The following is a 15,500-nucleotide window of genomic DNA, read 5'->3' as shown; positions in this document are numbered from 1 at the left end:
TTCACAGATACAACCACAGAAAGGATTCAAGTCTCCAGGCATGTCTACCAACAGGGTTTAGATGCTCCCAAACTGCTACTTCAGGAATTAAGAACCCACTGAAATGTGTATTTCAGCCTCTCAGCATGAAGCTTTATGTTCTACTAAAGTATAGTCAGTGCTGTTCCCCAAGACAGGGGCAGCTAGAGTTCTCCAAATCTGCTTAGAAGATGCACCTTCTTAGAGGTGAAAGGTAGGAAGGTATTATATTAACATCAATCGCCATCAAACCTTATCCATTATTTAATAATTTAACTAACATTTCTCAGGTGTTCCCCAGAGCTCTGCACTGCACAAAACATGCACCATAAGCCAGTGAGGAAGTTACAGCTCTTCAAGCAGGGAGCAGCAGGATTTCCCAACCCTTCCAAACCTTGGGACTCCCGCTGCCTCCATTCATTATAGAAGCTGAAGTCACAGTACACAAGTTGCAGTCATTAGTGGGAACCTACCATCATCATGACGACTGTGCTGCTTTGTGAGTGACAAACAGTAGCTTCTCTGTTGCCTCTTAGAGACTGATCACCTCTCCTACTGACAGCCTAAGCCAACTCACTGAGAAAACACAGCATCATCCCAAACCACTTGTCCCACTACAGATCGGTAGCACGTGACAGCTCCATTGACTCTGAAAACTTCTCCTTGAATTAATCTGCTATCACATATGAAGAATAAATTTGTCCTTTGCATTTAGTGACAGTAAAAATACTGATTTTTAAACCAGTAATTGACACCCTAAAGGCAGCTGAGAGGAAGAGTACTTACTGGTAATTGTCTGTCCTAGCCCTACCCTTCCACAGGATGGGAGAGAGCATGGAGACAGTTGGACATTATTACTAATAGAAAACAAGGACAGAAAGGATTTCAGAGACAGTGTATTCCCTCTGAAAGGCTCAGGCAGCCTTTCCTTGTTTGCTAGACATTTCCAAAATCAAGAGTGTAAAATACAGTGTATAATTTTCTTTGGGAAATTATGGGTATAGATACCAACACCGACGTGCAGTTAAAAGTCAACAGTATGTGTGTTTAACTGTAAAGAATGGAAAGGGAGCAGCCGCGACAGCAGTGCCTGTAGAATTTGGACAGAGATGCATTTTCAGGTAGCCTAAGGTGTAGTGCTGCAGGACAAGCCTTCCAGACAGTATGACCAAGCTGCATTGAAGATCAAGCCTCTGTAAAAGATCAGTAACAGCAGCTCCTCCTATTCAGCATTTTCTGCCAATTCTGAAGAGTCTGGTATCAAAAATATATTGCATTGAGATTTCAGTCTTTTACATTTCATTTCTGACAGCACCTTAGATGCGATGTTAAGCACAGAAACCATGCTACTTCATAACCATCCATACGCAACAGCCTGTCTTGTGACAGCTTTCAAAGCACTAGATTTCCATCAGCACTGTAACCCCACAACAGAATAAGCACATTTGGCTGGCAGCAGCACTGGCAAATGTCCCTTCCATGGATCTCTGGTCCGTAGCAGGCAGGCCATCTGGAGTCCCCGGACCACCTGGGGCCATCTGCAGCAGCAGAAGCACCTTCCTGCTGGCCAGCAGCAGTTGCCACACAGGCTTGGTACCAACTTTAGCAACAGCGATGTATCTGCTGGTATCTGGGCCAGATAACCTGTTCTTAAGGTTGTCAAAATGGGACAACCAGAAAAAAGAATCTTCAAGGTCTGGTTACACTAAAGGCAGATTCTTAAGATCCTCCTCAAAGCAAACCTTGAAAGTTATTAAAATTTAAAATTTCAGAGAGAAGAGCAGCTTAGTCAAGCGATTATATCAGAATTCTACAGCCCTCCCCAAGAATTTTCATCACCTTTACGTTAATCCAGCCTTGATGTAACACAGCAAAAAAATGAAAGCCACGAGAAGACATCTGCTGCAATATATATTTTAATTCAAAGTGAATCTCGACAGTAATACACCATAAATTCTTATTTTGACACTCACCAAAATAGTCACCTGGAAAACCCGCTTTTTGTGACAAAGTACAGAAGGCTTGGTCACATTTAAATCACTGAGAACTAGAAAGAAATACTATCGCAAACTGTAAGAGACATTACATCCATAAAAAATTTTCCCAGTCCTCATATTGTAATATTGCACAGTGCAATTGCTACATGGCCAACTAGTGTAGCATAGAAATCCAAAGCAAAAAAAAGCCACAAGTCTACAAATTGTTAAACAGTAACAGTTCAAACTGATTAATCAAGTCTCTATCACTGGGTATTTCTAGAACAAGTCTTCCTACAGCTTGCAGTGTGATTTAACTTTTACTTAACACAAACCAAGTTAATTAGCAGTAAAAACTAAAAATTTAAAAATTAAAACAAAAAAAAAGTTAATACAGTAGCATATTTGACCAATAAAACACCCTGAAGTAAAGTTAAAAACTGAACACAAGAAATCCATATAAAATCTTGCAAATCAGAGTAATACGCAGATATGCAGTTCTGTACTCATGCAGTGTTTTATTTAAAAAAGGCATTAAAATGGTTACGTGTATAAATGCTTTTCAGGGGATGACTTTTTTTCACAGAAAAGGTCCTCACCCTGAAAGCTTTTTTTTTTCTGCAGGTGGGCCCCGGACACTTGTGGTGACAAGAGTCCGTTCTCTCTGAGCATATTGCAGGATAGGGGGGAAAAAAATCACTCAGTGTATTGAATTTCAGCTGTGGCAGGATCCCAAATATTTCATTCTATGAAATGCAGACATTTCTAGAATTACAGCACATAGGAAGAGCAGCAGATCTAATTTGGGGCGCATTTACAGCAACTTTTTCCTTGCATACAATAGGACACTCTTGTGGTATACACAGAATTGTGTCAATTCAACAAGCATGTTAGTTTAAAACCTCAAGCACAGTAAAAAGAAAGTACAGTAAATATATTAGACCAATGAAGATCCCCATGGCCCCAGGAAAAAAAAAAAAATGCAGGTTGGTTTTTTTGTTATCACAATACAAAATTCATTGACTCCATTTGCATTGGTGATTCTTGGTGTGTCCATTGCCTGCAATGGAGTAAGCACCAAAAAAAACATCATCTTTCCCAACACAAGGGATTGAACAGAAAACTATCTGCTGGACCATATAGCACAAGTTTGAAGTGGCAAGGTGGTTATCCAATTTGAGCATTTTCTTGACTCCCTATATTTAGGCTTTATATATGTGTTGATATGATTTCAAATTCCTCAGGAAAGTTTCTCATGTATACTTTATATACACACACTTGTACAAAATGCATAGAGTTGATTACTAAAAACACTGAAACTTTTGGGAAAAGTTAGGTTTCTTGATTTTCAGTGTGATTAAAAATGTACTGCTGGTATTTTTATTATTTTTAATAATCTAATACTGTTGTATTTTAGTTATTACTTAAAAAATAAATCAAATGTAGGCACATTTATTTCATTCAGACATTCATTAAATAAAACACTGCTTGTGTTAGTGGAGTAAAGAAAAAAAGATTACCAGTTATTAGCTTATTGACAGAGTTAAACTCAAATGCTTTGCACTCCTATTCCAGTCAACGTTGCAAGGATTGTATTCCAGATTTTGTTTTAAAAAAAAGTTAAGTCAAGCCTGCAAGATGCAGCTTCTTAAGTGTCTACACAATGCCAATATGAAAACATAAAAAAATTAAGTTACATCAATACATCCACTTATATGCCGTGATGAGCTCATAGTTAATGGAGATAAAATACTGATGCAAATAACACACCCAAAAAAACCCATATGCAATTATCTTTCATCATTTACAGTATAGTAGTTACGACACTTCAAACATGAAAACAAAGTTCAAAAAAACAAACAAACAAAAAAACCAAAAAAAAAAAAAAACAACCAACAAAAAACCCCACAAACCCAAAACCTGGCTTCTATTTCATGTAATTAGACTTGTACAGAAATTAGAAGGCTAATAAAGAACTAGTTAATCACCTAATTTCACAGCTATCCGAAGTGGCAATCATTATATAGCAGCTTATCTATGATACATTCAAGATAAATGATACAATTTATTACTTGCCCATAAGCTAAAACACAGCCTCAGCTTAATACCTTCCGTAAATCCCATCTCTACACTACAGCATACTTGAGGTCTATGAAAAAGTAGCTACCTTTTATAGGAAATGGATGATTAAGTCTTTGGTGCTGCAAAAGCAACTTCATTTGAACGAAACAAAACAGAACAAAAAAACCCCAAAAAAAGACATACTTCCTAAGGAAAGAAATAATGCAAAAAGCATGTAATTTACGTCCCTGACGGAATGTATTAAATAAGCAAACACCCACAACAGGCTAAAACAAATATTATAATGTAAAAAGACTAAAATCTCTCCCATGCATAAATGAAAGATTGCACACAAAGAACTCACATCTTTTCAAGCTTCAATAGTAAATATTCTGCTACTAGTTATTAAATACTGCATGGTTTGCTCAAGCTAAGATGAAACCACATCATGGATCAATGAGCACTTGGCTTTTGCTTTCATTAGCTAGTCAGTCATGCCTACTGCACCTCTAAACATTTTATTATATCCAATTAGACAAACACTTTAAAAATCAACTACTTAGGTTGTATTGCAGTTCCATTTACCAGTATGAAATACTGTGTTGTGTGTCACTACTCGATTGCTACTGAATCAACTTTTCTGAAGCACTACTAAAATCTTCTCTTGAAGCTAGATCATTCTGGGGGAAAAAAAGACAGCAAAATTCAGCTACAGCAAAACATGCCGTCTCCTCGATAAGGAAAACACACCCAGTACTAAAATCATACCACACAAAACCCAAAATGAGCATTACGCTATCAAAAAATCAGCAGATCTGAATTTTTAAGTGCTGCAGTCCTCAACATTTATATATAAGTAATAACATTAACAACCTCAAATATTTAAGGCACTATGTGTGGGAACAGTTTACAATGCAGCTGAGATTATTAGGACAACAACATTTAAGAGCAATGTTTAGGCTTTCTTCTTTTTTTTGCCCATGCAAAAGACACATGCAATGTGAGGAACAACAGCTCAACTTTTAGGTAAGTGACTCAACGTTTAAACACCAAGATACGCAACACAAACAAGTTACTTCTACACTGTACTGCTGACGTATGTGCATCTGTTGCTCTAGTTCTGTACACTGAATGGCTTCCCAAATGTAGACGTGTCTTGCACTAGTTAGAAGGCAATTTTATAAAAAATAGCAGGAGCAAAACCAGATTTCTGCTCCCATAAGTCACCTGTCTAAGGTTACTATATAAGAAGATAACATGACCAAAGAAAGACAAGTTATACCAAATGTGCAAAACACATTAAAAGTGAGTTTTCTTAAAGCTCAGTTGTTTAAATTGCACCCAAGTCTACATGATTCAAAAAAATAATTTTCCTGTTGTGCCATGGCTAATATTTAATAAATACCATGTTTCTTCTTAAATTAAACTTCTGCATCATTGAGCTTCCTCAATACACTGTATTTGAGTTCTCACATAAATGGATACTGGCTGAGTTTTGTTGGACTCAATGGAAATCCTGTGTAAGCAGGTGATGCTGCAATGTACGAATGTGGTGGGAAAATTGGTTTGTATTGAGTCTGATGAATGGTTGGGGAAGGTAAGAGACGGGGATTTATGCCAACTGGAACCTGGTGAACTATACCACTGGGATGCGATATATTGTACGTTGGGTGCTGTAACAAGGGTCTTGAGGTACATGGCGAGGCAAGGAGGTGGGCAACGGGAGCAGCAGTACTCAGGGGTGCTGATGATGGGTATGGAAGAATAGCAGGCTGTCCTCCAAGGTGGGTACTTCCAGGGAGATGTGCGTGCACGGCAGTGGGATTTGGACTTCCTTGGGGAAGGGAGAAAGCATGACCGGCAACGCTGGCTGGGAGGTAAGGCTGCTGCCTCCGATGAGCATAGTTTCCATTCCATTCCTGCAGCCCAGACCCAAAGTGCTGAACCTGTCCACACAAAGAAATGGGCAGGTCTTAATATTGCTAAGCATAAAGAGAGCTTGAAAAATGGAATAACGTACTAAAACTAGTCAACTCAAAATCAAGAGAAATATAGAGACAGGAATAATTAAATGCTTAAACCAAATAAAATAAAACAAAATAAAATTAGCTATTTAAGTAGTAGCACAGACAGGAAATCTGACAATAAGAGATGGTAAACAGAACACAAGTTATTTAAATGCTCTTGCAAAATAAATAAATAAATAAATAAAATGCCATGCTGGGCTGTTTTAACAGAAATACCATGTATCACATGAGCAAGGTGCTTATTCCACTCTACTCAGCACTGGCTTGGCATCAATTGGAAGTGCTGCATTCAGTTTGGGCACCAAAATGAGGCACAAAGAGGACAAATAGGAGAGAAATTTTAGAGGAGAGCAGAAAAAATAATAAACGGATTGAAAATATCTGAGACAACTAGGCAAACAGAAGTCTAGGGCTATGATCACAGGAAGATGTGGCAATCATTAACAGTTATAAAGAGAAAGACTAAAATCAATTACTCCCATTAAACGATGCAGACTTCAAACTACATAGGGCATTTACCAAAGAAGGAAGGATCAGCATAAATTTTTGTAATGAAAATAACACTCTACACGTACTGCCAAGAGGCTGAGGAGCTGCAGCCATTGAAGAGATTAAAAATACTAATGCTGATCATATTAAGGTTTGCTCAGAATTAATCAAACCAGTCCTTCTGCATAATAATTATGTAGAAGGGGAGATAGTGTCACCCACCCAAATGTGTCTTTCAATCTAAACTATTCAAGTCATTATTGGTAAATCCTCTTATCTACATATAGCACGCTTGCATTTAGTATTTAACTTACAATTTAATATTCACAGTTACTCTGCAAGACTTAAACAAACAGGTACTGCTCCCATATTAAACGTACCGCCAGACATCAAACCAAAAGCTCAATGAAGCAACAGCTCAAAATTAATTAATTAAAAGGGGCTTAAGCTGATGTCGTGTCTGATTCAGTTCTCAGACACACTAGATACATTCACTACGTTGTTGGGTAACAATAAAAGTAGCTTTTGAATTAACTTTGGGTATCTTCCAAGATTGGATTGAACTACAATTACATCTCTTTCTCCACCAGCTTCACTACGTGTTACTAAAAGTAAGAAACAGTTTGGATTGCTAAGCTCCATCTCAGCTCTGGATACTGAAACTACCAGTATCTTCATGCTGACTACTAACAGAATGAGACTGAAACAGAGCTGCAGTTCTTAACTGCACACTACGAGCATTTTTGCATTTGGATGAATGAAAAACAAATGTGCTAACATATTTTACATTTGTCTCATGCTTTGATTCTATGTAGGCATTGATCATTCTCCCAGTGTGGCTGTTCAGTAATTTTTTATAATAAAGTCAGCTGCTTTCAGAAAATGACCAAAAGCGAGAGATACCTAAGACTTGCCCAGTAAGTCAAAATCCATTTTTCAAGATTTGAACACTTCTGTAATCAAGCTGTTGAAAACCTGTAGTTACCATCGACAGCAACTGAAATTATGAGCTTTCAATACGTTTGGAACCTCAAGACAGAAAAATTACTTCTCAGATGTGAGTAAGTACACATACCTGACTGAAGTTTATATGTTGCTGATGGAATGCTGATGCCAGTTTTTGCTGACGATTGCCTACAACAGAAGATTGGTTTATTCTTCCCAGGACAGACCGACCCTTCTTCAGTGGCTGGCATGTAGAATCTGCCAAGATATGGATGAAGAATGTTGGGTTCACATCAGCATACAGGGAGAAATAATAAAATAATGCCCTAAAGTAAAAAAAAACCCTACGCACTTTAGAAGTTTTTATTACAGATTAGCAATGGGTCAAAATCTTCAGATGTATGGCTACTGAATACAAATTCAAAGCTCTGTTATTCTCTACTGGTATAGAAAGAAGAAAACAACTGAACTAACTTACCTGTATTCACCATCTGTTCATCAAGATGTAACCTGTTTTCAAGTCTCATAGGTGGCACCACTACCGTGCAAACAGCTGATTTGGTTTCAGGATTAACTGATGCTCTTGCTTCCTTATTTTTATTGGTATTAGCTACAAAGCTGTTTTCCACAAATGGGCTGTCATGGCCTGAAGAGTCTGAAGTTGGGGAACCATCCACTGTATCACATCCACTTTCTTGTTCATCATCTGACATGCTATCAAAAAATGAAAGCATTGCATTGAAACAAATATATGTTCATAAAATAGATGCACTTTGTTAAATTGCCACATAAAATTTATGGACTTGAAACTACTCAAAGGAGGATAAAATAGTTCCGTTTTAATTATACAATCACAGATATTCAGCTTGCAGTTCAATCAATATTCAAACTCATTCTACCCATAAATTGCAAGGCTCAGAGAAAGGAGATAACTTCTCCATAAAGACTTAGATGCATAACTCAACTTGCACCCACTTTGTAATTTATTTTTTAAATCATCTTGTACTTCTAAGATTTTTACTTTTTCAGGTCAAATCGAAGGTTGAATATTTTGTTTCTTCCTGAACCAAAACAGAAAGGTCTCTCGATGCTCATTACACTAGCAAATGAGAACATACTGATCTAATTTCCTTCTAGAAATCAGCCACATTCCGGAGTCTGCAAAAAGCCATCCCTGGGGCCTGTGGGAGTCAGGATGGGGCAGAGAGAGCTGATGAAGCAACCTGCACAGTGGCAGGCAGCTCCCTCTCATCTGCATATCAACCACCAGCAGCCACACTAGACCTTATCTGCTGAAAAATAAGGTCTCTGAAGCTCCTTCAGAGAGCACTGTCTGTGTGTGACTGACAGATTTATTTTTTTTACAAATTTAGATTAAGGAGACAAACAAAACCTTCTATTTACATGGCAGCTCTTTTGGCACTCATGGTCTGTGAAACTCATGCTGGTCAAGTGGTGAAAACTCATTTATTCAACCACTGCTTTTACCAAAGCAGCTGGAAGGAGAGAGATGGACAAACCAACCGATAATAATAGCCTTTGCTATCATTGTTGAAGCTTCATGCTCCATGCTTGTCCCAGAAGAAGAAAGGGCTAAGGAGATGGTGAATGCCAGCTGCCAGGAGCCAGTCCCTGGTGAAATCATGCAACATGTTTATATTTTCTGTGTAAACATCATGCATTCAGGATTCTGAAAACTTCCAGTGTAGCAAGACAGAACTGCTAGGAGTGATAAAAGAACAGTCTATGCTGTGCAACTGGAGGCCAATCAATCAATTTTTAACTACATCATCTAGCCTCACCAGATGGCAACGCAGCTTTCTCATTTTTTATTGTAAACTGAGTCTGCTCTACACGAATGTCTTTCTCTTTACTGAAAGGAGCCCAGCTTTTTACCTGTTGGATCTCTTGCAAGGAGATGGACTAGACTGTCCTGAGGAGCTTGTGCTCAGGGTGCTGTCAGGACTGCTGAGAGAACACACACGGTCAATGTTCAGGGTGTTCTGGCAGGCTTCACAGTCAAGGCTACCTTTACATCTACACACAGAAAGAAAGCAAGTAAGCAAACATACCACCTCCCATTCATTCCTTCTGCATAGCACTGACTTAGTCTAATTAGGGAATAAAAAGAGGTTAAATACTAGAAAAGGTCCCTCAGATGTAATATAATATCCAATTCCTTGTTTCTTTTACATCCAAGATGAATTTTTAAACCTTCTCAAGAGTTCTTCTGGAAATTCTAAACTAAACATGCATTTTTTTGAAACATACTAAATGAATAAATTTTTTATTGAATCAATTGAAAACAAGTAGATAAAAAGATTTTGCTTCAACAGTTCAGAGCCCTGAAATATTTGACAAAGTTTTGATTTAAAATACAAGTTCCTCCAGCTCAAAATCATAACAAGCAAAAATAAAGTCAAACAAGCATTAAATTTTTAAGCCCTCATTTAAAATGATACATGTTTCTTTGATAGCTCTGTGAAAGAAAACTCCTCTGGGGGACCACGCTCAGCATCTGCTTTTATATGCAAATGCACACCTTTACATACTGTTAGAGAAGTATTTTTTACCCTTAGTTATGTCATGTGATCTAATGGAAGCTACTGCTAGGATGATAACATTGATTATACAAAGTCAGAAGACTGATCTTCAACAAATAAAAAGGGTATGGCAGTATTAAGCAAAACAAAGGTATGCTGGACATGGAAGTATTCTCATTTGACCAAATATGTTACAAAATAATAAAAAATTGTCTCCTATTGCAAATATCTAACTTACACAGATTAATGTGGCAGTCTTTTGAAAGAATTTTTCACTTCCAAATAATATACTGGTACGGAGTTAACTTCTTAGTGAAATCTGATTAGAAGTGCTTTGTTTGTCTTCTCCTAACTGAGACGCATCAAAATACAGCAGCTGTGCTAATGCAGCTATTTTGAAGTAACACTTTACTAAAAGTAGACATTCTTACTCTCTCAGTGAATGTGTTTGTCCTATGTCATCTTCATCTGTGTCACTGCTGATGGTGATGACACTGACTGCTGGGCTGGGGGAGCCAGCAATGAAGATAGCCTGGCGCTGTTTGGTTGACAGAGATGAATCAGGGTCCAGCCTGACCGATGCTTCACAACAGTTACTTTCCTGTCCCTCTGAGTTATGATTGTCCTGTGCATCTATACAGCTTATTCTCTTTACAGCCTTCAGGTTAAGTATCTTTGGAGATATAAAGGCTGAATTTTGGATATTGGTATTTTGTAACACATTGCTCCTGCGAAGAAAACACACCATTTGACATGTAGTGAATCTCTAGCAACAGGCCTGAAAACTATTTTCAACAAAAAAACCAAGGAAAACAATGTAGGCTAAACCACCAATTTTCAGAACTCATACAAAGAAAAACATAAACCAGTAAACACAGTCACAAATATTTGGGATAGATCATTTCAGGCATTAATAAAAACCCCCAAACTATGTAATATCTAAGACTAAAATTTGCAACAACATTGAATAAAATACATTGAAAATCCTATTTTCTTAGAAAGCAAAAAAGAAACTAAAATCCCATTTGGGTGAAAGAAAGCAAACAAAACCTGGCCACAAGCAGCTAAAGTATTTTTGGCCACCAGTGAAGGAAGGACTATTAAGATCACTGTAAGACATACTGAAACCATGTTATATAGTATCTCTTTATTTTTAGTTGTCTAAACCTGATACATCCTCATGCACATAAGCTTAGGATATCTCATTAGAGCTACCTCATTATGTTCTTATACCTTCCCAAAGGCTATAAAGACAACTTTGCTATCATGATAGGCACATAGTAATCAACAGGAACTAAAGCCTCTTACTATTGCAAGCATTTTTCCATCTAGTCTCTATTACCTAAATAACACTGAAAACTCAGGTGAGAAAGGGGAAATCACTATTTCATTACAACTGTCACTAACAAATATGCCCCTTTTACAGGCTGTTCCCCTGCCTGCTGAACAGCAACTACAGATACACTGGTTTTGAATGTCAGAAATATTGTACCAACCTGTTGTGACACAGTTTGTTCCTCTTGGTAGCTGCAGGCTGAGGCCAGACAACATGTGCAATGCCCACACTAATTGGCTGAGGGGCAGACAAGGTTATCTGATGTGTTAAAAGAGGCTGTGGTATCAATGAATTGTAATGGGTGCCCTGGGTAATAATTTTCCTGAGGAAAAAAAAAGGAGGTTTTAAATTGCAAGTCATTTGCATCACACCCAGAGATCTTGTTAAACCAAAGGCATTAAGGTATTGCACAAAACCATGTGAACTCACCCCCAGTCTCCAAGCCTCTGTGGGCCAGCCACAGGATCAGAGGCCAGAGATGTAGCAGGAGCTGCCACTGGTGCTACTTGCTGCCATGCAGGAACCAGTATTTGCTGGGTCTGATTCGACCACGTCTGTTGAGAAGCAGAGAAGATTGCATGATACAGGGAAGGAATGAATTTACATTAGCTGCTTGTAGCTCAGCACGAAACAGGAGAAGGACTGCAACAGAACTCTACAGGGCAAAAATACTTCGTAACTAATAATAAAACAGGTAGGATTTTTACTTTAAAGTAAGCCAACCTGAGAAAGGATTCCTGCTCGAATCTGGAGCGGCTGAATTGCATGCGCTTGGGTCACCAAAGGAACTGCATTGTCCACCCTCAGGGAGAAACTGGTGGGTTTACTAGGGTTTGTAGGAATTCCTGCCAGGGAGAAAAGCACATACCCAAGCTTTAAGCAAAACACTAGTCTTGCACATATTTTCTGAGCAAAATGCAAACACAGAGGATCACGTCCTAACACTTTTCTTTATGTGCTTATAATCTAATTCTGTAACTCAGACTTTCAAGCTAAATAAACGAACACCTAAAAGATTTTTGTGCTGTTACTTATCTGCACAAATATTTGATGCTGTTATTTCGAGAAAAAAAACACTGCCAAGACCTACTATTTGGAAACTACTAGAAAGTGGAATAATTTTGGCAGAAAGTTCTGCAAAGCTAAGCATTTATCCTTTATCACAAATTACATTAAAAGTATTTGAAATAAGCAGACAAAAGTAAGCAGAATTGAATTTCAAAGCTTCTCTGAGTCCTGCACATCTCATGCTTTGTATTTCCAGCTTGCAGATATCCATTGCTCTCAGCTTTTATAGAGCCCCTATATGTTAGCAAACAAATATTTGCGGGAAACAATGTAAAATTATCTGCTTATGCCATCAAATACTTGCAGTAGAATCCATAATCCTACTCATCCCTTCATCAAAATAATGCAAACTGTAGAACTGTTGGATTATTACCACAATAGCATAAGAGGGAAAAGATGCATCTCGTGCTCCATATAGATTTTATTGTTGTCACAAGAAACTAACAGACATATAGCAATGCTGCAATGTTTACTACTAAAAATATTTTTTAATATAAACATGTTAAACTAAAATCAAAGACAATTTTTTTTAAGCTGTTATTGCCAAAGAATAGCTATGCAAGAAGATAATACTGGCTAGGCAAATATACTAATTTCATCTTCTAACTGAACTTTGCTTCTTGTGCTTTAGTCAAAGTCTAACCAACAGCTACTTGGAGATAACCACTAAAGAACTACTAAACTTAAATTATTTTGTTTTGTGTTTTAAACTTTACAATAAAGGATGTAAGAAAACCTTCATCTGATGCAATTCTTTCATGTTGCAACACAATACTAAGTTATAACCATGCAGTCCAAAGCTTTTAATTTTGAAATACTGTTGACTAATTTTTTCCACACAGCCATCTAGAACAGTAACATCTTAGCTCTGCCAGAGGTGGAGAGCTTTAGCACTTCAGATATTCAACAGAGCAGGGAAACCTTGAAACAGTGCCAGGTACCATTAATATTCCTTTATCTCCATGCCAGCAACTCAACTTGTCACCTACATGATGAAAACAATATATTCCCTTCATTCAAGCTGTAGCAGAACTTAAATTTGGAAATCTACCATCATACTAAGAATATAACACACAGATCATGGAAGAAGTATTTGCCTGAATGTTTCCTTTCCTATAATCCCTTTACTCACCTGGGTATAATCAAAACATCAGGGTTTTAAATTATGGGATAAGCATATATGTATATGCATATATATTTATATATGCATATATGCATATATACAATTTAAATAAGAAATTCTTTAGCCATTCTAAGAGTTCAGAAGGAAATCTGTATGAAGATACACATTTAGCTCATTGAAGCTTACATTCTGCATGGTGAACACTTAGAGCTTTCATGAGCTTCTGAAAGCCAAGAGAGATGCAGCAGCTACAAATAACATTACTGATAAAGTCTGCTGTCTTTATCTAAAGAGATAAGACTTCCTGTGCTATAAGGTTAGGCTAAAAGTGTTTTGTTGTTGGGTTTTTTTTCCATGTGAATCTAGTGTGATTCCTAGAACTTCAAACTGTGGGGGGAGATCTAAGGAGGAATCTAAGTCATTCTTCAAAAAAAACCTACTTTCTATAAATTCCTTCATTTCAAGATCTGTTCTCAATATAAAGCTGAACATCACCAAGACAGATAAATTGCGTCTTTGCAGATGCAGACTATAATCAAGTTAACCCAATAAGTAAACAATATAAGCTAACTTTCCCTCTCTATAAATTACTATTTGTAGGGTAAGAACAGCTGGTTTTCACCCGCTTCTTTCTGATCAGCCCAACAGGAAAAAAAAAAACAAAACACAACCAAAAAAACAAATTTTACAAGATATATTCTGAAATCTACCTGAAGTTTTGAAGACTCCTCCAAAAAACAGGGCCTACATTTGCATTATGCAAATGAATTTGTTTAGGGAAACAAAGGTCAACTACAGTACTATTTGTCCTCCTAGAAATACACATGCTTATTTGGTCATTTTCTACACTGCAGAAATACTTCCGTGCTGGCATTTCCACCTCACAATCTTCCAGATGTTTCTGATAATTGAACCCTCAGCCAATTACTTCTTTCCATAAATACAAAATTGTATGCCCGAAACAATCTTATCCTTTATAATATTGGAGAGCTCAGCCAGGCTACCCTTTCTGCCTCACAGCACAATGCAATCAAGATTCTCAAAGATTTAGTGCTCTGTTTTTCAGCCATCAGAAAGCTGTGGTAGTTCTGTCCAGCATTAAAACCACAGGACAGTAAACGTTACATTGTTTATGCAGGGTAGTTGCATCCTTAAATAAAGCCCCAAGTTTCCAGATGTTTTCATTAACATTCACTCCGAAGTACAATTAAAAAATCTCAACTTTATTGTCCAGAGAGAACAGTCACAAGACCTACTGTATTTTCTCACCCTTATCCACAGGATACCCTAGGGATTTGTTTTACTTGAAGGAAAAAAAAAAACAAACACTGCACCACAACCAAACCAACAAACAAAAGCCACCAACAAACCCCTAAAGCCCACCACACCACTGATATTCCTCTCACCTTTCTTGTTTCCTCTCAGTTTTTCTTTCATAGTACCCTCCTTTCTTGCTTCAGTTTCCACAGTGTCCTCTATTTTATCCAAGATGCATATATGTTTACATCTTATCATCATATATGTGTGTGACATATGAAGATGGGCTCTAAATTGCTTAAATCATTTTATGCAGATGCCAATTTGCTATTTCTTTCAGAAAGATGCAATTTATCTGGATCTGATTCACATGATGATAATTTTTTATGGCATAATTATGCTATTTTAAATATATAGTTTAAGTGGATATAATGGAAAACTCAAATACTGCAAACAGACAATAATGCCATTAGTTCAGGAACTGTAACCATCACAGTTAAACATACCTGGAATAGTTGGAGGACATATAATCAATGCCTGTTGGAAAACATCACTGCAACCAAACTGAGCAGTTCCTGCCTGCAGTGGTATTCCTTGGTGCAAAATGGAATGGGCAGATGCAGCTAATGCCTACGGGAACAAATTAAATACAGGTAC

The 15,500-nt window shown here is 37.4% G+C and overlaps 1 protein-coding gene across 4 annotated transcripts in view; it reads right to left on the bottom strand.

Moving 5' to 3' along the window:
- Nucleotides 1-1,916: 1,916 nt before the first annotated feature.
- HIPK3 (homeodomain interacting protein kinase 3) overlaps nt 1,917-15,500 on the bottom strand; it is an 89,735-nt gene continuing 76,151 nt past the window's right edge. For all 4 annotated transcript variants that reach the window (XM_051620590.1, XM_051620588.1, XM_051620587.1 and 1 more), the window contains 9 exons: nt 15,350-15,473; nt 12,119-12,240; nt 11,825-11,949; nt 11,556-11,717; nt 10,491-10,787; nt 9,413-9,553; nt 7,995-8,230; nt 7,647-7,774; nt 1,917-6,001 (listed from right to left, as the gene is read on the bottom strand). In XM_051620590.1, the coding sequence (XP_051476550.1) occupies nt 5,525-6,001; nt 7,647-7,774; nt 7,995-8,230; nt 9,413-9,553; nt 10,491-10,787; nt 11,556-11,717; nt 11,825-11,949; nt 12,119-12,240; nt 15,350-15,473 (1,812 nt within the window). In that variant the 3' untranslated portion in view covers nt 1,917-5,524. The remainder of the gene's footprint in view (nt 6,002-7,646; nt 7,775-7,994; nt 8,231-9,412; nt 9,554-10,490; nt 10,788-11,555; nt 11,718-11,824; nt 11,950-12,118; nt 12,241-15,349; nt 15,474-15,500) is intronic.

This window comes from Apus apus, chromosome 5 (genome assembly GCF_020740795.1).
Source record: "Apus apus isolate bApuApu2 chromosome 5, bApuApu2.pri.cur, whole genome shotgun sequence".
In the NCBI taxonomy this organism is placed as follows: domain Eukaryota; kingdom Metazoa; phylum Chordata; class Aves; order Apodiformes; family Apodidae; genus Apus; species Apus apus.
This window is presented reverse-complemented; position numbering and strand designations above follow the sequence as displayed.